This window comes from Corvus hawaiiensis, chromosome 26 (assembly GCF_020740725.1).
Source record: "Corvus hawaiiensis isolate bCorHaw1 chromosome 26, bCorHaw1.pri.cur, whole genome shotgun sequence".
Lineage (NCBI taxonomy): Eukaryota > Metazoa > Chordata > Aves > Passeriformes > Corvidae > Corvus > Corvus hawaiiensis.
Window position 1 is genome coordinate 31098476 of NC_063238.1, and position 18927 is coordinate 31117402.

Here is an 18927-nt window from a genome sequence, read left to right on the forward strand (position 1 = left end):
AACTGTCATGGGAGTCACTGAGCCATTCACTCTGGAAAATCATTCACTCTGGATTTCACCTTCCCATGCAGATCAGCAAACACAGACCTGAAAGCACAGGGAAGCGATGTTCAGATTCTTACAATATGTGGGGAGTGAATTAGCAGCTCACCCTACACAGATTGAAATATATCCTGCTCCCCTTCCCTCCCTGGCCCTGCCTACCTACTGCTGCCTCTTTATATTTCTCTCCACATGCTGATTTAACTCTCTAAAATGGTATTAGAAAAATCCAGTAAATCCCTGGACAGTTTTCCATGAGTTTAGAGAGTTGAATGGGCTTACAGAAGCATCTGGTGGCCACCACCACGGCGGAAGGTGTCAGGTGAGACTGCATGGTAAGGGACTGGGAGAGCAACAGGAATGGAGGGAAAAGTGGCACCTCTTCCTTTCAGCAGTGTAAGTCACTAGCTGCAGTCTCACATGTTTTGGCAGATTCATTTAAAGATTTGGTTCAGATTTACAAGGGCACGTAGTGATAGGACAAGGGGTAATGGTTTTAAACTGAAAGAGGGTAGATTTAGATCAGATATCAGGAAGAAATTCTTTACTGTGAGGGTGGTGACACACTGGAACAGGTTGCCCAGAACACACTGGAGGTATCCAAGGCCAGGCTGGATGGGGCTCTGGGAAACCTGGTCTAGTGGAAGATGTCCCTGCCCGTGGCAGGGGGGTTGGAACTAGATGATTTTCAAGATCCCTTCCAACCCAAATCATTCTATGACTCTAAAACAAAATGTCAGGAACCTGATGGTCCTGCCCTAACTCAATGTGCTCTGTTCAAATATTGCAATACATATGCAAAGCAAAGCACTCTCGGCAAGTCTTTACATGTCAGGTTGCATATAACATTTAGTAACACATACTTTTCACTTTTACAGCACCTTTCAGTTTAGGGATAATGACCTTATCAGCAAGAGAAATTATTTAGGCTTCATAGCATTCTCTCTACAACCAGTAACTATTACTTTTACAAAGGAGGAAACTGAGGCATGCCCTGGTTATGGGAGTTGCTTAAAGCTGCAATATTAAATTGGTGCCTGAGCCTGAATGAAACAGGTGATAATTCTGGTCCAATTACTCTTCATCCCTACTAGATGGGACTGGTAGTGACTGAAGAGTCACTACTCTTCATCCCTGCTACCAGATTGCCTGCTTACAAAGAAATGAGGTATAGAAAGGCTTGCTGGTCTTCTGGGCATCGGCACTAAACCCTCTTGCTGTGACTTTAACGGAGCTCCTTTTGGGGTGGCAATAATTACGGAGCACCCCAAATGCAACTCATCAAAATGTGAGAGCTCAAAACATTTTTAAAGTGCTTATTTTCTTAGCAAATTGGAATGGCATCTTCCTGACCCGAATCACTGCTTCTGTTTTCATTCTTCAATGTAAAGAAACACATAAATAAACAAAGGACTACAAAGAAATAAACAACTGGAATATTTCAATTTAAAAACACTTGTATTTCAAATGCTAAAACCATTTTGGAGCATGAGCAGCACTCGTATTTCAGAAGCACATTTTTGTGTGTTACCCTGCCCCAAGCATGCCTGGGAACACCACTGCTGCCAGGACCCCGTGTCTGACCATACACTTTACTTCAGGTGTCAGACCTCCATGAGGGAATTTCTCTATATAGTTGCACTTCCAAAAAAAAAAAAAAAAAAAAAAAAAAAAAGAGAGAGAAGCCCATGCTTTGATTTGGAATAAGCCAGTTTGTTACAGGCCAAATTCCTGCACTGCACACTGCAAGCACCAACATACTTTCTTGCTTTCCGTCAACACCCCTTTTACCCTCAGAACAAAGCTACATCTGGATGTTTAGCTGCCAAGTGGCACCGCTGCCAGCAGCAGGGACTTGTGCAGGCTCTGGGTGTCCCACAGGACCACCATGCCGGCCATGCTGACTGCCCTGGGGTGCTCTGCCATCCATGGGCAGGGACAGTCAGGACGTGCCTCTCCAAGCACAACACACTCACAGGTGGCTCCACAGCCCTGCTGTGCATGCTTGTCCCTGTGCTCCATGTCACTGGTTTGCTCCTCCACAGTAATGCTCCTTTCTCCCTTCAAGGCAAGGCTGATTGCCTTTAAAACAGGGGTCTCCAACCAGAAGGATCTACCCTCTCATCTGGTTCCTTGGCAGTTCTCCAGTTTTCCAGCTGTCCAAAGGAGTTATGCTCCTTAGTGGCTCCACAGTGACTACTACTGGCTTGGGGAAAACAGGAAAAAAAGTCAGTAGTAAATGAGAAATATTAATACTTCAGTTCTGTCCTGTTTGTGCTCAGTTTGTTTCTGAACCTGCATTTTCTCCCAGTGAGATTCCAGCGTTTAACTGTGCAGGGAAAAAGGAATGAAAATTGCATTGACAATCAAATGCATAAAGGAAAGAAATGGCAGCTCTGAAATATTCACAACCAACACAATTTTGATTAAAGAAAGAACTCTGTTTTTAATAGGGGTTTTTTTTGATCATTAAAAAAGTTTAAACCTGCATAGCAATCATTTCAAAAATAATTATTTAATGTTCCATAATGAAACTGTACACGACCTAGTCTCAGCGACAGCAGCCTGCCGGCGGTTCGGCGCAGTCCGGAGCAGCGGGCCCTGGCACCGGGATGTGGCTGGCGGGGGTGGGCGCTCGCTGTTGGCGGCACAGTCTGGCTCCCACACGGGCGAGGGCGGCTCGGCCCCCTCAGCAGCGTCCTCAGAGTCGTTCAATGTCTCGGTACTTCTTCCTCAGGATGGAGACCTGGTCTTTAAAGAGGACAGGGTCGAGCCTCATCTGCGAGTGGATCAGCGGCATATAGCCAAACCAGCTGGCAAAAGTGTTCATGCAGCTCTGCCGCTGGGCAAAGTGGTCAGGGTCGGCCCAGCGAGAGGCCCGGGACGTCTGTGAGGAGAGGAGAGCAGAGATCAGAGTCGGCCTTGGCACATAGGATGGCAGGAAAGGTGGGAGCTGGGCCAGGCAGACACCATGGTGCCCAGCCGTGCCAGGGCTCAGGAGCACGTGGCTCTGTGGCAGCTGGAATCTGCTCGGGGGGCTCAAAGAGGGGGAAGGACACCCTGCCCACAGCAGATCCAGTTGTGGTGAGCTGGACAACCCTGACTTCCCAAAGAGAGAAGAGGGCAGGGCTACATGGAGACTTGAGTTCAACCACAAGCCAGCCTGTGGAGCACAACACCCACAAGCAGCCCTCCCAAATCTTGCCAGCGCTCTACTTCAGCCTATCCCTCACTCTTCTCTTCAAACCCTCCAGCTATTTCAGAGATAAAAGTTCTTAAAAACCACCAGGAAAAAAAGAAGGCCACTGCTTTGAAGCAGAGGTAAACACCCAAGCCCAGGCCAGCTGCTGCCCATGGTCTTCAGCTGTAGGAGGAAAACAATTATTCAGGGTTAAACCTGCAATTTTGCAGATCAGATCTGCAGAAATTTATACATAAGTAATTTCAACCAGCTTGTAACTGAGTAGAAGTCCTTATGTGCTTGGCATTACTCGTGTGTGTAGATGCCCTGCAGTGAAAAGCAAGGTGCTTCCAGGAATCCCACTGGCCAAGGCCACTGCATCAGACAGCACTGTCTCACAGACACAAAAAATGAACTGGAGCCCCACACTGTATCATATTAAACTCTGACCCAAGGAAAACACCATGGTCTTCGACTGTATACATGCAAAATATTCTGGCCTCATTTTCCAAAGTTCAGGGCAGCTGTAATCCCTGTGGAAGTCCATTGAAACCCAGCAGCACTGGAAAAAAAAGGCCCTAGCAGCTTTAAAGCTGTTATTATTCTTTATCTGTACCTAACGAACATTTATGAACAAAAAACTATTATTTAAGATAAAGTATGAATGCTGAGAACCTAGGGGTTTTTTGTGCCACTTCCCATGCATCTCTCTATAGCACTTAAGTTTCCACTATACTTTAAAAACAAATACAAATTCATGAAGTCAAAGGATGTATATTAAAGCATGAAGAAACAGATAAAGTCAGGGACTTGCCAAATGACTGTGGAACCAGACCTGATCTTGGTCCAAGGCCTGTCCAGTTTAGCTCAAGTGGTAGGTTGTAATGTGCATTGATTACAGCCTCCCGAGTATACAGTGCCACTAAAGAGCAAGTAAAAGCTTGTTGCTACAGGATTATAGCAGACATTTTGGCCATTAACACTGAATTTCCATATGACTATTCATCTCTGTCACAACACTGAGGTTATGTTAATTTTTTATTTGTCTTTCAAGGAATTATGAACATGGTCCATTACATTTCCCAAAGCTGCAGGAACAACTTGTCTTTAGGAGAGAGTTATAGCTCATGGCTGACTCGAGTCACCTGTGCTGTAAGATGAAAAATGAATGCTCAGGCTTTGCCAAACAGCCAAAGCACAGCCCTGTGGAGAGTTGAAGCTGAAACTGGAAGCAATAGATACGTTCTGGATGGCACCTTCCTGTCCACAGAAGGTCTCTTGGGCACCCGGATGAGTGAGAATTGCTGAATGCTACCAGTGCTACCAATACCTCAGGTGCAAGCACATTGACATACAGGTAATGGAGTTTACAAACTGGCATGGCCACTCCCCAGTCAAAGATCCAAGTAATGTTACCAAGAGAAAATGTGAGGGGAAAACAGAGGGCCCCTTCTTTCACCTGCCCCATATTAATCATGGTACTGTTTGCACTGAGAGCATAGACACTGTGGCAGCACAGATGGGAGGCTGCTCGGGACTTGCAGGTTTTGCAGGACTTGCTATTGCCCTCACTGTTCTCTCACACAGGGTAGTAGGACAACTGTCCCCACGTTACGATGTATCCTTGTTACTAGAGGTACGTCTGCAATGACAAAAGGCTTAGCTAGCAGCTGGAAGAGGACCTAAAGCAAGCATTTCATGGCTGCTAGTGGGCGATGTGGGACAAAATGTCCCCTGTGGGGAAAAAATACTTGCATATCACAAACTATCTCAGTTGTGACAGTTCAATGTCAGTGCTTGAATCACACTATATAATTTAAAATAGCACAGGGACAGCCTGGTACATTATATTAATTAATAATAATAAAAAGTAGAAAATCTGTCTAGAATTTATTTATGCTTCTAGCATTCCATGCCTAGGCCTTAGGTATAGAAAACTTAATTAGAAAATGAGAGTTTAACTGAAATTCAGTCACCACAACCATCAGTTCCAGGAGCTTGGGATCACCATGAATAACACAGTGAGAAAATTATGAAGGGAAGCAGCACACACAGATGTTCGCCATTTTCCTTTTTCTTCATTATAATAAACATATCTAAAGTCTATTTACAGTTCTGCTAAACTAAAAACTGCAAAAATATTTGACAGAATTGTATCACTCTGTAAGCCTAACCTAGAAGTGGACTTGTTACTACATTCCAATTGCTGAAACATGCTGTGATTACATACCTGTCCCATCATGGTCTCCTTATACTGTTTTTTCTGTGTTACTTTGATTGGAGGCAATTTTGTCACGGCTGACACCAAAAAATTCATTAGAATGTCCTCACAATTGGCCAGTTGGTCCACCATATTCTTTAGGCTGGCAGGCAGGTAATGAGTGTACAGGTAGTGATAATATCTGGAAACCAACAGCAGTGTTATTAATACAAGTCACTGGGCTTTCAGGTATCACAAGCTCCAGGAAATTTCTATCTCATTTGAGACACAAGTTTTGTACTCAACTCCCAATATACCAATTCCTTTCTTTGGTCTCACCCTCCGACAAGAAGGGAAAACAAATCAGTTTCTCATCAAGACAGAGAAAGGAGAAACAGAACGTGAGCCTTTTTTGCAACCAGGTTGAAAGAAACAGTGTGGGCCTAAGCATCAAGATAATGGACAAGTAGGAAGGAGAGCCCCACAGTGCTATAATGTTATAGACAACACCGATGAATTCATCCTTCATATTTTCTTTCCAAACTGTTCAGTTGGAAAGAACTCTACTAAAACTGCCCTACTACTGTTCTTTTATTGCTGAAATTACTCTCCTTTGGGTCTATACCATTCCCTGTGGATGGTCTTCTCCTTCTCAAGGATGTGGATTAGAGACTCCAGAATTTTCTTTTTCTTTAAATGTAGAGAGGATTTTGGTCTGCTGAAGTTCTAATACATGGGTTTTCTCCAACATGCTGCAATATGCTGAGCTGTGACATGCCCATTGTACTACATTTCTAGGGTAGCCAGAAGACTTTGCAGTCTGCAGCTGTCAGCCAACACACACTCAGAGCTGGTCTGGAAGTAACCTCCTTTCTGCTACGCTACAGGCCATTCAGCCAAGCAGCTTAATGAATTCAGGAACTCTTTGAAGTGTGTAATTCCTGATGTTAAAAAGAGCAGTCTGACTGCCTCAAAACACAAGTGACTTCAAAGAGACCCAACAAGTGCAATAATGATTACCAGATCCCCAGAGCTAAACCAAGAACTTAAATTATTACCCCATAAAAAGTAGACCCACTTACTATCTTTCCATTTTTTTCCCTCCCCGGAAGAATGTTCTTCACACCCCACCCCCAACCCCTCTTTACTATTTTGTTTCATACAGAAGAAGGATAGCAGATGCTCTGGGTTCTTACTTGTGGTAAATAGCAGCTCCTGTCAATACCATGGAATAGTCATTAGTCCATTTGGAGGTATACCCCCACCTCTCCTTAGTGTTGTCCCAGAAGTGACTGCGCGCAGGGTACCCTACAATCCTCTCTGGAAAGCTCTGCCAAACTGTAAAGGCAAAATCCACCTGTGGACAAAGGTACAGGCCAAATGAATACCGAAACTGTTTCAACAAATGTCAACAAAACAAAATACTACCTTGCCACTAATTCGCAATTCAAAATCTTGGAACTGTTGCAAAACATTAATTCTGTGTATTCATCAGTAAATTAAACTGACTGCTTGACATTTTGCCCTATAATTATGCACATTTTAATGGTTCCTGTTAAAGGGAGTCTAGAGCATCACAGCATTACATTAACATTTTCAAGCTTGCCCTTTACATATCAAACCTTTTCAAGTTACAGAAAGAACGGGTGTAGGTGCATGTATTTTCACCATGATGCAACACCAAAGGATAATAGCCATGTGGAAACTGAAAGTTTTGCACATCTTTGTGCATTGCACCTACCATTTTATCACTGTTGACACAGAGTTTGGAAAATCAGCAGTCAAACGCTTTAAGTGGTAAAGGTGGCTCAGTGAGAATAAAACAGACACTCAGTGAGGAGTCCCTTTATATTTTCCAACTGTTTTGAGCTTTCTGAAGACCACGTTGGTCATACTTTTAAAACTGTCTATATGACCAAAAAAGGTTCAACATACAGCTTAATAAAGAGGAAGATAAAATTCCCATTTAGTTAAATGGCATAAGGAACCTAAACTTTAAGAAAAATGCTTTATATTGTAGGAGCCACACAAGCACGTCAAATGCTGCCAATGGCATTTTTTTTTATTGTCTTGCTGTAATTATTTTAATAACTCAAATCTCTGAGAATTGAGACATGACAGAACATTGCTACCCCATCATCCTACCAAACAAAATCTGGTGCTTTTAGGAAAGGGATGATCGGGGTAGTTTGCAAAAGGATGGTCAGCATTATATTTGAAAAGAATTTGGTACAAATACATAAGGAAAGATTTTATCATTGGTTGGCAGTCCCTCCCCTTCAAATTACATTTTGGAGCTCAAGCTAGACTGAAATTTTGTAAGAGTTATACACAATTCTAATTGTCCTAGTCAAACCCAAAAAAAAAGAGGGCTTTGTTTCTGCACTGCACATTAGGTTCCCCTCAGTACCAGAGGGACCTAAAACTTCGCTCAAAAATGTTTGAAAAGCGTTCCAAGAATGCAAAGTTAAGGGTGTAGAGGTTAGATAAAGAATAGCTGCTCTGAGAACAGTCCCATTTTGTGTTGATTACTGTCAGACTTCTCACATTTGCAAGTGTTTTTATGAAACAGAAGAGTCGCACATGGACTGAAATACAAAGTCAGGGCCTGGTTATTTTCTTTAAAGTTGTTTCAAGGAATCTGAAGCCAACTAGAAAGACAATGTGCACAAACCAGTTACCGTTGTGATAGTTCTGATCTCATCCAAATCAATACCACATGAAAGAACTGGAGGGATTTTTTCCCTATAAAGGCCTTTCCCATAAAACGCGACATCTGTTTTCTCTAGAGAAGTATGAGAATCTCAAACTTTAATAAATAATAAAGCTGTTGCACCCAGTGCCCTCTCTTGTGCTTTCAACTATCTGCCCTTGCACTAGGGAGATGCACTAAAGCAACCACCCTAAGAGAAAACTCCCTTTATTAAAAAAGCCCCTCAGATCTCATCCTATGTAATTTCCAGCAGCACTGCCACTTTCAGCTGATCAGCAGGAAAATCCAACCAAGTTGGCAGTCTCTTAAACCTCTGCATCACAACCCACGCTGGTTTCTAATGACTTCCCACGCACACACCCCTCTGTGCGTGTGGAACAGCTCTTCTCACAGAACAGTTACGCACCGCCCTGTTGAGAATGGAAAACCTTTACTACGCCGAGATCGGACAGTCTGGAGGATGAGCTTGGTGACTGCTGCTCTCAATGGGATTATTGATTGTCTTTGAACACGTTTCTAAATTGCCTTTTCTGGGCCTTGAAGATGTGCCACAACAACCCTCCATGAGCAGATAGTTTCAAAGGAAATGCCACATCACATTTGCGTAAGCTGTACCGTGGGGGAAGCGAAGCAATAGGGAGGCCCCCCACCTCTTCATGAAGAGCCACCAAGCAGAGCTGCTGGTGCTGGCACCTTGGCAGAGACATGCCGGAGCTGCAAGGTGGGTTCTAGCAACAGCTGGCCAGCTGGTTCTGTCTGCAGCACAGGGACCAGGGGGCTCATAGAGCAAATACCCACTGCACAAACACACAGGATCAGCTGCAAGTTGCTCACAGGAGCAACAAAGAAAACAAAGCAAAGCAACAAAGCCACAAAGAAAAGTGTAGGTTGTCTCACACAACAACAAGTATTTGTGCTTCAAAGTGTTTAGGGTAAAACACAGCCAAGCTGAATGAGAAACACTATTTATTTCATATGTTTCCCAGAAGCCTGAATTACTCTGAAGTTTGGAGGATGCCCAGTTAAAACAAAACAAAGCCCCAAATCCTCATGGAAGCCACAGGGTGGATTGCTGTAAATATGCCCTCAGTGCAATGAAGTCCCTTAGAGGTATTACCATGATCCCCAGGGCAGCTGAGATGGGACTCTTCATCCTAAGCAACAACCTTAGGAAGTCCAGCCCAAGGATAAATGCCTTTTATTGCTCTGGGGTTTCCTTGGGCTCTGCAGGGCTTTGCACACAAGTGCTTTGGCAGCAGCCGTATTCTTCCTCATCTAGCAGAAACTACCAAGGTTTAACACTGGTATCAAACAGATTCAATGTCAACTATTTCTTTCACTTGTGAAGCGAAAGAGGGTACTGTGGCTGTTTCTGGAGCAGTCTAACCACAGCACAACCTCTGTGCAGGGGAGAAGAGCAGTTGCAGTCTCATCCATTTAGAACAAATCCAGTAACATCTTAGGGTATATAGCAGTGACTGAAGACTAATGTTACGCATTTTTTCACTGACATATAAGTAGTGGCAGCATCAGTGAAAGATCCCCATCACTGGCAGAAATGCATTTTTATTAAGGTGAAGTGGGGAGAGGGGAATGACCATGAACATGGGGGGAAAAAAGGGAAAACAAAAGAAAATCGAGTTTTTCAAGCTATTCCCTGGCCATCATTAATAATGTATTTCCCAAATATTGCACTCTATATAAACTGTCATCAGTTTCCCTTGTGGTTCTCAGAAAGAGGTTCTAGAAATCAATACTCATCCCAGTTGTAAAAATTGGTTTTCCACAGTATTTTTCTTTTCTTAGTGCTATCTTGCTCTTGGCACAAACACTCAAGCACCTAAACTAGCAAAGATCTCCAATTTTATGGGCTGACACAATGGGGAAAGAGTATTCCTCAGTGAAATCCTGCACTAGGGTGGCAATGCTGTCTTTTGGAGTGATAGCAGTCCCCTGCTGCTGACAACCCTTCCTCTTCCACCTACATCCTACTGATTATGGGGGGGGGGGGGGAAGCTACCCCAATCAGAAAAGTGAGAACAGAATATTAAAGCTGACTGCTCCTGGCTGCCTACACCCGCCTGCAGCTATGTTACTAAAATAATAGAGAACGGAAGAACCATATGCTAATGATGAGCCAATTAACCAGGGCGAAAAGCTCCTCTGACGGCAGGCAGTGGCAGGGTTGCTGAAACAAGTGCAACACGTTAAATCTGAGGAGTGTAGCAGGAAATCTTGTAACATTTTCTCACTGGCAAAGCCAAGAGAAGAGCATATCTGCTGTGCTCAGGCTGAGCCCAGGAGCCAAGCAGACTCCCACAACGACAGAGACCCCTTACCTCGGTGGTTGAAAGCACGGTGTCCTCATCCAGGCTTAGCACTGCATCTGTCACTATGTTGTCGTAGGGTAGGAAGCGACTGCTCATAACCTGTGGGTATCCAAGGCAGGAAGGGGAGGAAATAAAAATCACTTGAAGGACTCATTTCCAAGGCAAATACTCAGTTTTATTCCTCACTCTTATTTACTCTTGTCTGAAGAACGTGGCATATTTCTGTCTGATGGAAAGGACCCTTCAGCTCAAGAGTGAAGGAGTGTCATTCTTGTCACCCCAGAAGTCAGCCTACACCTTCTATCTGAGGAGTAATTTCTGAATAGACCTCCCTCTTTGGAGGAGGCTGCATTCATTTAGTGACAAACTGCATTGGTCTGTACTGAGAATTAGATGTACCTACAGCTTCTCCAGGGAGGACATTTTCCCTGGTGGCTAGGACTGTCCCCTCTGCTCTCCTACAGGGTGTGATCAAAGATAATCAACACTGAGAAGGACTTTGCAGCCTTCGTAAGGTTACACAGCTGGGAAACCAAGGAACCCAGGCTGCATGTGAAGGATGTAATGCTACCAGGATGGTGCGACATTCTCCATCAGAAAAGGAGAATATGCTAAAGAACTCAAACTGAGCTTTTATCTGCATGAAGAATTATATAGGTATTGTAGCATGTTAAGAGGTCACATTCTTAAATGGCCTTCCAGTACCTGAAGGGAGCCTGAAAGAAAGATGGAGAGGGATGTTTTATAAGAGTATGTATTGACAAGACAAGGGGGAATGGATTCAAACTGACAGAGAGTAGGTTTAGATTAGGTATTAGGAAAAAATTCTTTACTGTGAGGGTGGTGAGGCACTGTAACAGGTTGCCCAGAGAAGCTGTGGATGACCCATCCCTGGCAGTGTTCAAGGCCAGGCTGCACAGGGCTCTGAGCAACCTGGTCTAGTGGAAGGCTTCTTGGTCCATGGCAGGGGGGTTGGCACTAGATAGTCTTTATAGTCCCTTCCAACTCAAACCATTCTATATACATAAAACCTATATACAGAATAAACTTTTAAAAGATATGGCAGGACAGTCCTCAGAGTAATAGGAAATAGATGGGAAAGCTGGATTGAAAAGATAAAAGCAAGAAATGAAAATCCGTATGGTTTCTTTAGCAGAGTAAATAGCACCTTTTGAGAACTGATGAAGAATAGCAAGGATGCAACACAGTTTGTTTCCCTCATTTGCTAGGAAAAATAGGTTGGTTAGTTACTAGACTTCTTTACCAATTTACTACGCCAAAAACCCACTTCAAAAGTCAACACCAGTAAGAGGAATTCACTGTATGGAAACAGGGACATGGAGAAATTTGACACAACCCTCCTAAGGGGACATGGTCAGTTCTACATCCTCTGCAACCTGTTTGGGAACAAGTGTTTGGAATCTATGCCTTGATTCAGAGAAAGATCCGTCTCCATAACCAAGATGTTCACAGTGTCTGTCTGGAGAGCATCCCTTCATCACTATGATGGCCTTGGTCTGGAGAGGCAGGGTTCTGATGAAGAGGTCATCTGGCTGGGGCTGAAGGTTTTGCTTTGTTTACACTAAGATGAAGCAGAGCAAGCGGCCAGCAGGAGACCCATGTTCTCATCCCTGATCTTTTACAGACTGTGCAAAATGACCAAATAGTACAACAGTCAGGACTTGGCAGGTATTTGTTTTATAGCTAAAGTACCCATCTCTAAAATGGGTATTACAATATTTGATTTCAACGGAAGAGTGAAGGTTACAAAAAGGCAGACCTCTGTGATCACCTGCATGGAGTACTGGTGCCTGCCAGTAGACCTCAGCCAAGTTTGGAGATGAAAAGCAGTTCCTTTGTGCAACCTTTGAACTCGGCTGCTCTGGCTCTGCAAGCTTCGTCCAAACAAACAGCTTTCCACACAAGTAGCCACTTGGCTTACGTTGGGATGTTAGAGGGAAGAGACTGTCCACTATAAACACACCTTTGTGTACTCAGGAGACTCATTTGTAATCTGAACAGTGCCTGGGGCCAATTTCTACAAACACTGTAGAACTGGTCAGAGATTTTCTCTGCTATCTCACCTCTGCAAGTTTCACAAAAAGAAAATAAAAACACCCAGAACATTCAAAAGGCTCAGAAATCTCTACAACCTTTCTTGGCCCTGCAGGAATTCTCCTGATACTGTTTACATAGCTAGCTAAGGCCAGAGCATTTAGCTGCTAACCTTGCAGGGCTCTCTTTTCCCTTACTAAGTGACAAGGGGAAAAGACCAAATTACAAATTCAAAATAGAATTGTACAGGCAAAGCAACCAGAAGTTCCCTTTGCCAACACAGAGCTCTGGATCCAGCTGACAGAGACTGCAGAGAGGACCAACTTGAATCTGTTTCAGATTCTAGAAGCACGAAGTCTTGCTTCTCTCAGGCCTGCAGTTGGAAAGGAATCATCCACTTCAGTGTGGATTTTAAAAACCCCTCTTTTCTCATCTGATGGCATCTATTTTGACTTTGTGAAAGTACAAATAAGACGTGTGTTGCACAGCAAGAGATGACATGGTGATTTCGTTCTCACACAGGTGTCCCATGTCCCTTGTCCCTTCCTTTTTTTTGATGGCAGCAGTACCTCACGAGGCAGTAAGAGAAGATGCTTTTCAAAGGCAAGTTTTCATTTTTAAGTCTGCTTTTGAGTCCACAGCTGACACCCAAGTCTTGCATGTGGCTTCCCAGACTCAATGCAGCTGCATCCCTACATTCATGCACTTGCAGAGAGATGGAATCCCTGACAATGGGGTCAGCACTATCTACTCTTGGGGTCACATTTCAAAACTGGGTGCCACCTGTGAATCTCAGATTCAAGGCATTAATTGCCATGCTGATGGTTTCTGAGTGCACAGGGCCCATGCATGAAACACAAACCTGCAACTAAGATGGTACAAAAGGCCAAGGAATAAAAAGGAGCTGTCATTTTGTAGGGAACTACAAAGCTTTCACCAAAGCTGCTGGAAAAATAAATTTCTGTCCTGTTGGAGAATACAGGCAACTTTTACCATGCTTCTCTCCACCTACCTTGCTCTCTCCTTCAATGACTATGACAGGCACAGAAGTGGCAGGCCAGCGGTGTTTGGCTGGGAGGGGTTTATCACAATTCCATAAAACAATAATCTGAAAGAGATTATTGGACCACGATCAGAGACCTTTGTGGCAACGTTGTCCATACTCTAAGGTCTCAGATCTCCAGACAGACATGTTAAATTCAAGTTAGGAATATCAAAATCAAAAGCAATGATACAAATCTGTATAAAAATAACACTTCCTACATTAATTTCACCCAATCTGACTACTTACAATATATATCCTCTCAGGCAAATATAGGCTGGATAGGAACTTGGAAGTCTCTATCTCAGCCACTTCATACAGATGTCACTGATTTACTGTGGCTCTCATTAAAGGCAAAACCCGTTGTGAAACTCTGCTGCAAGAGGGTGCTCCTACTGAACTCCCCAGGATTTTTTTTAGAGAAGCCAAAATCCTGGCACTGATGAGATTAAGAGTCACAGTGGGAGGAAGGAAGATCATGTAGCTGCTTTTGAGGCATAGACATCCTTTTGCAGTTTGCAGCACACACAATGCTGATCTTTAAAGTGCACTCATTATTTCACCTGTCTCATGTAACAAAGGGTTTAATTACTATCTCTATTCCACTCCCATTATACTCAGAATTTTTATTTCCCATGCATGTAGGTCACAGACAGTAGAAATCTCAGAGGAAAGAAACATCAGAATTAAAACAGGGCGTTGAAACAGGGCTGAGTCACTAGGCTCCTCACTCCTGGCACAGTGGTTTGTCTCTGCTGTGACTGACAGCGAAACAGTGCTGCTTACCTGTGCACAGTACTGGGACTTGGCTACAGCAACCAGGAGTTTCAGCACAGGCTGAGATTGGGAAACCAGGGGAGTTACTGCGTGAATAACGGCAGTGAATGTGGAAAGAGGCTTCAGACCTGAAGTGAAGAGATACACATTCAGTAAAGACAAAATCGCCCCAGTTACTACAGATTAAAGGACTTTGGGGATGGAAAAAACAATCTGCATTTAACGCAAACCTTGCCAGGTTTTTTTAGGTCATCTCCCTTCATCTCAGATACCAGATGCTTCAGAGGAGATCACACTTCCCTTTAACTCCCACTCTGTGCATTTAACTTCCACTCTGAAATACCGGACTCCAAGACAATGATTTCCTTTTCTTACTCACTATTTCCACGGATTTCCTGTAATCTCTTTCTTTTATCCAGTTTGTCCCACAATATTGACATCTAGTTTGTTCAGCCAAATGTCTTTCTTGACACAGGCTGTTTTGCTGCCTGGCTCTGGGTGCTTGATGCTTTTTACAGATTATCTCCACAAATTCCAGAAGCTTGTTCAGTTTCCTCAGTTCCATTACAGCCTCTGTCAGATTTTTGCTTTTTCTGCAGTGATTCCTATCCACATGCATCTTCAATTTCCTCCTGAGCTGATAATTCTGCTTGCATCCTTGCCTTCCATTTTTAAATTTTTGTCTTGCTATGATTTCCCTTTCTGCCTGGAATAACACATCCTACTGGTGCCTACCCTTCATTACTGCTCTCAACCTCATCTAAATTCATCTGTGTGGGGTCATAGTCATTTTTCATAAAAATTACCACTTCTACTCCCTTTTTTAACACAGTAACTGTCAATTTTTAGCAGGTGAGCAGTACAGATCCACACACGTGGGATGGCACAGGCTGAGCCAAAAATAGCAGCACTCTGGTAAGCAGGATCCCTTCAGCCTGAAGGAACAATCACCTGCAGAACTCATTGTTCAAGCTCTGCTTCAGGAAAAAGCCATGAAGCTAAGCCCTATTCATTCCTTCTAGTGGGATCCATATGAAGACACATAGTATGGAGAATAAATCCATACCAAGTGTGCACCCCAATAACAAGTGTCACGGGTAAATTACCACTTTTCCAATTTGCCAAGCACAAATAAACAAAGAAAGGAAAAAGCTATTCCTCTTATGTCCCCTCAGGCTATGAATGGGTCAGCAACTCAGGCATTAATTACCAGCAACTGAAAAGTATGAAGGAACATAGATTTTTTTTTTTTAACAATCTTTGCAAGCAAGAGGCACATGATGCATGTTGATGAGTCAGAGATGTTCCAGTCTACAGTGGGCAGGGAAGATTGAGACAGGATAAACGAAAGGCATCATTAACTAGAAATGAATGGTAAGTTACTTGGCACATGCTACTCAAAGACAAAACTTCAAAATTCCACTAGAAATTCCAGATGCTACTACATTATAGCAAGGATTCACTCACCAAGATTAGCATAGTAGTAAGGAAAATCTCCCAGATATGAGGAATACTGTGGCAGTACAAATAACCCTCCAGGATGTTTGTTCCAGATTAAGCTGTTACGTGATATGTGCTTAAATATTCTGTCCTGAATAATCTGGAAAACAAGAGAAGTAATGATTTTTAAATAGAATGTTACAGTCACTGGTAGGAGCTTCAGGGACTCCAGCTGACTGGAATCATCATCCATTTTGCAAAAAGCTGAGGCACACAAATTACTAGACATTCCTCCTTGATCTCTCTTAAAAGGACTCAGAACCTGCACACTCTGACACCACTTCAGCAGCTCAGGCTTTGTGCCATAGGTTTCAGAGCACCTCATTAGTCTCTCTGGACATGAGGACCATACAATTTATTGCATTTTGTATTTCAAGTCAAATATTTTGTCTATTTGAATATCTTAGCAGTTGTAAGCCTGATTAGTTCATTGTCAGCTTTACTATCCAGAACTCACAGAAGAAAATTATTTGAAGATGGCATTAAAAAGCTAGGTAATACTTTGAGATAATAAGAGTATTCAAAATCAAAAAGACTTTCAGCAGATCAGGCTGCACTAATTATTAATTTTTGCTTAATTATAAAGGGATATTAGCATTCAGATACATCACTGATTCCATGCCTCAGTTCTGTAACAGTTCCTTGTTGGATGGAACCGAAGATCTTTTCACGACTACTGTTTGACTCTGTAGAGGACCAAAACCAGAGAATGCAAGATTTTTAAGGTCAGAACAGATTGCTACGTCATCTACTTTATCATCTAGAATACCACAAGCAAAAAAAGAAAAAAATATACCATGCTGTACAATTAGTATGTATTTATGAAACTAATTACAGTTGCTTCACATCAGATGCCTGATTGCAGGAACAAGAGTGGTTCTTACACTGATGGGAAATTCTTTAAACTTCCTGCAAAGGCATAACAAGATTCAGTGGTGGGAATCTCTAACAGGACAAATTCAGCCTCCAAAAGGTGCAACTTTCTAAGTGCAGTACACTCTTGAGCCCAACGTTCTTACAGATTTCCCTTCCCTCGGAGCATTAGAAGTTGGCAGGTCTGGAGATGGGATGCTGCAAAGGGCCAGTGGGTGGTGAAGGATGAATTTTCCCCCAAGCGGGCTAAGCAGGAATGCCTTGCCTTCTTCTGCCGCTCATCTTTTGTGATCTCCCAAGGAGGTTTTCACGTAACTGGCAGTTTATGCAGTGCACAGGGCTCGAGTGCCAAGAACACGTTGGTTGTCCTAACCTGACTCTGGCCTTAACATAGGTGTATAGGGTGAAACTTCATGTCTCTGAAGCTGGACTGAAGTGTAGGAAAACCAAAAAACAAGCAAAAAGACCCACCACAAGCAGAACAAAAGCAGCTGCTGGAGTCTGAACAAGGTAAAATCTCTGTAAGCTGCTGAGTTCAGGGACATTTGGTCAATACATGAATAAGTGCTGCCACAAGCAGTGGTTTTCCTGGAATTTCTGATTGCCATGACAAGAAAAGATTAAAACACCAGTTACATTGCGCCAGACAATCCACTGCTGGTGGCAATACATGAACTGCTAAACTGGGGCAGATGTTAAATGCATGCTTGTCTGAATTTTGCCTACAGCCAATTACCATAGCTAATATGCAGTAATTCACTCACATGAATAAGTTAATTTAACTTTTTTTTTGGAATAACAGACTTAGGACTGCAATGCCATCACTGACAAGAATGTATCTGAATATTTCTAGTTGAAAAGTTAGGTGTATCAGTTGTCAGATCTCCCATGTGGCAGTGGGGACAGGAAAAAACACAGACAATGACTGCTGTTTACCCACCTGCAAGTTATGTCACTAAACAAAAGAGAAAACCTGTAAAGTATTTATTATTGAGTGTTTACCACAAAGCATAAATACTACAGCTCCTCCATCTTGCTTTCTCAGAACTGGGGCACAATCAGATAAGGAGAAGTCTGCAAATGTACGTGGCCAGGAGGTTTCCATAGACAGTGGAGTTTTCCAGGGCACTGGTAGCCAACAAGGCTGCAGGGGAAACACACGGCTCATGTTCAATGCGCCTCAACGCGCCTCAGTATGCCTGGAACCAGCACAGCTCCAGCATGGGGCAGGGCCCCACTGCCACTGCAGCACAGGCTGCTTTCAGAGCAGTCAGCACCACAAACCTCACCAGCCTGGTTCTGCATCCTCCTGGGGAGCTGGGGAGCTGGTTCACCACAGTTAAAAAATGGATCACTAATTTATCACTCCCCTGGGTCTACATAAGAAACCTAGCTGTCTGTCAGGATAGAGGGGAAAAAAGTAAACTCGGCAGAAAAAGAACTAAGAAGTGTAAAAAGATGACATGGAGGACACCAAGGAATTAAAAAGCAGAGTGTACAGTGTTGCACATATTGCAGAGACAGAATCTACATGGTCTTTCCAATGACGAGGCATGACAGGAAGTTTAATAAGAGAAGAAAGGGGTTAGGATCTTTGGCAAGATCTCCTTTTTCTTTTTGGAATGCATTAATAGTCCAATATTTTTGTCTCACTCATCTTCACACTTCAAAAAGTTCACATATTGCCTTAATCATTGTTGCTTTTCAACAGGCCCTAGCCAAGCATCCAACACTGCTTGTCTGTACTTTGTGCTGTCCCCCTCCCCTCCTCTTCTGGAGTGGAGGACTGAGCACGCTGTGCAGGGATGTTCTGGGTTTGTTTCCAGAGAAAACCAAGCTGAAGAAGTGCAGTTACCCTGGAGCCTGCATCCGATGGTGCCTGCAGCAGCCCTTTGCTGCACTGCCCGTGCTCCCACTCACCAGCCTGCAGCAGACACTCAAGAGCACCACTGCCTAACCCACACCTTGTCCAAGGCACTGGGCAACTCCTCTGTGCCTGCCACTGGGGGTTGCTGGCCAACTGATTCAAACATCTTATTTTGGACTATGAGCTGTGTGGCTTAGGCCACTGTGCTGGGGTAGAGTTAATTTTCTTCACAGTGGCTGCTATGGGGCTGTGTTTTGGATTTGTGCTGAACACAGGGTTGACACTACAGAAATGTTTTTGTTATTGCTGAGCAGGGCTTGCACAGAGCCAAGGCCTTTTCTGCTTTT

At 43.5% G+C, this 18927-nt stretch overlaps 1 protein-coding gene across 2 annotated transcripts in view; it reads right to left on the reverse strand.

Annotated features, from left to right (window-relative positions):
- Positions 1 to 2462: 2462 nt before the first annotated feature.
- The window catches only part of EXT1 (exostosin glycosyltransferase 1), a 178488-nt gene continuing 162023 nt past the window's right edge, over positions 2463 to 18927 (reverse strand). Inside the window, exons 5-11 of one of the 2 annotated variants that reach the window (XM_048286563.1) lie at positions 15808 to 15940; positions 14350 to 14468; positions 13534 to 13629; positions 10476 to 10565; positions 6620 to 6780; positions 5454 to 5625; positions 2463 to 2929 (exon numbers count right to left, since the gene is read on the reverse strand). In XM_048286563.1, coding sequence (XP_048142520.1) covers positions 2744 to 2929; positions 5454 to 5625; positions 6620 to 6780; positions 10476 to 10565; positions 13534 to 13629; positions 14350 to 14468; positions 15808 to 15940 — 957 coding nt within the window. In that variant the 3' untranslated portion in view covers positions 2463 to 2743. The remainder of the gene's footprint in view (positions 2930 to 5453; positions 5626 to 6619; positions 6781 to 10475; positions 10566 to 13533; positions 13630 to 14349; positions 14469 to 15807; positions 15941 to 18927) is intronic. The other variant, XM_048286565.1, reaches the window with a different exon arrangement.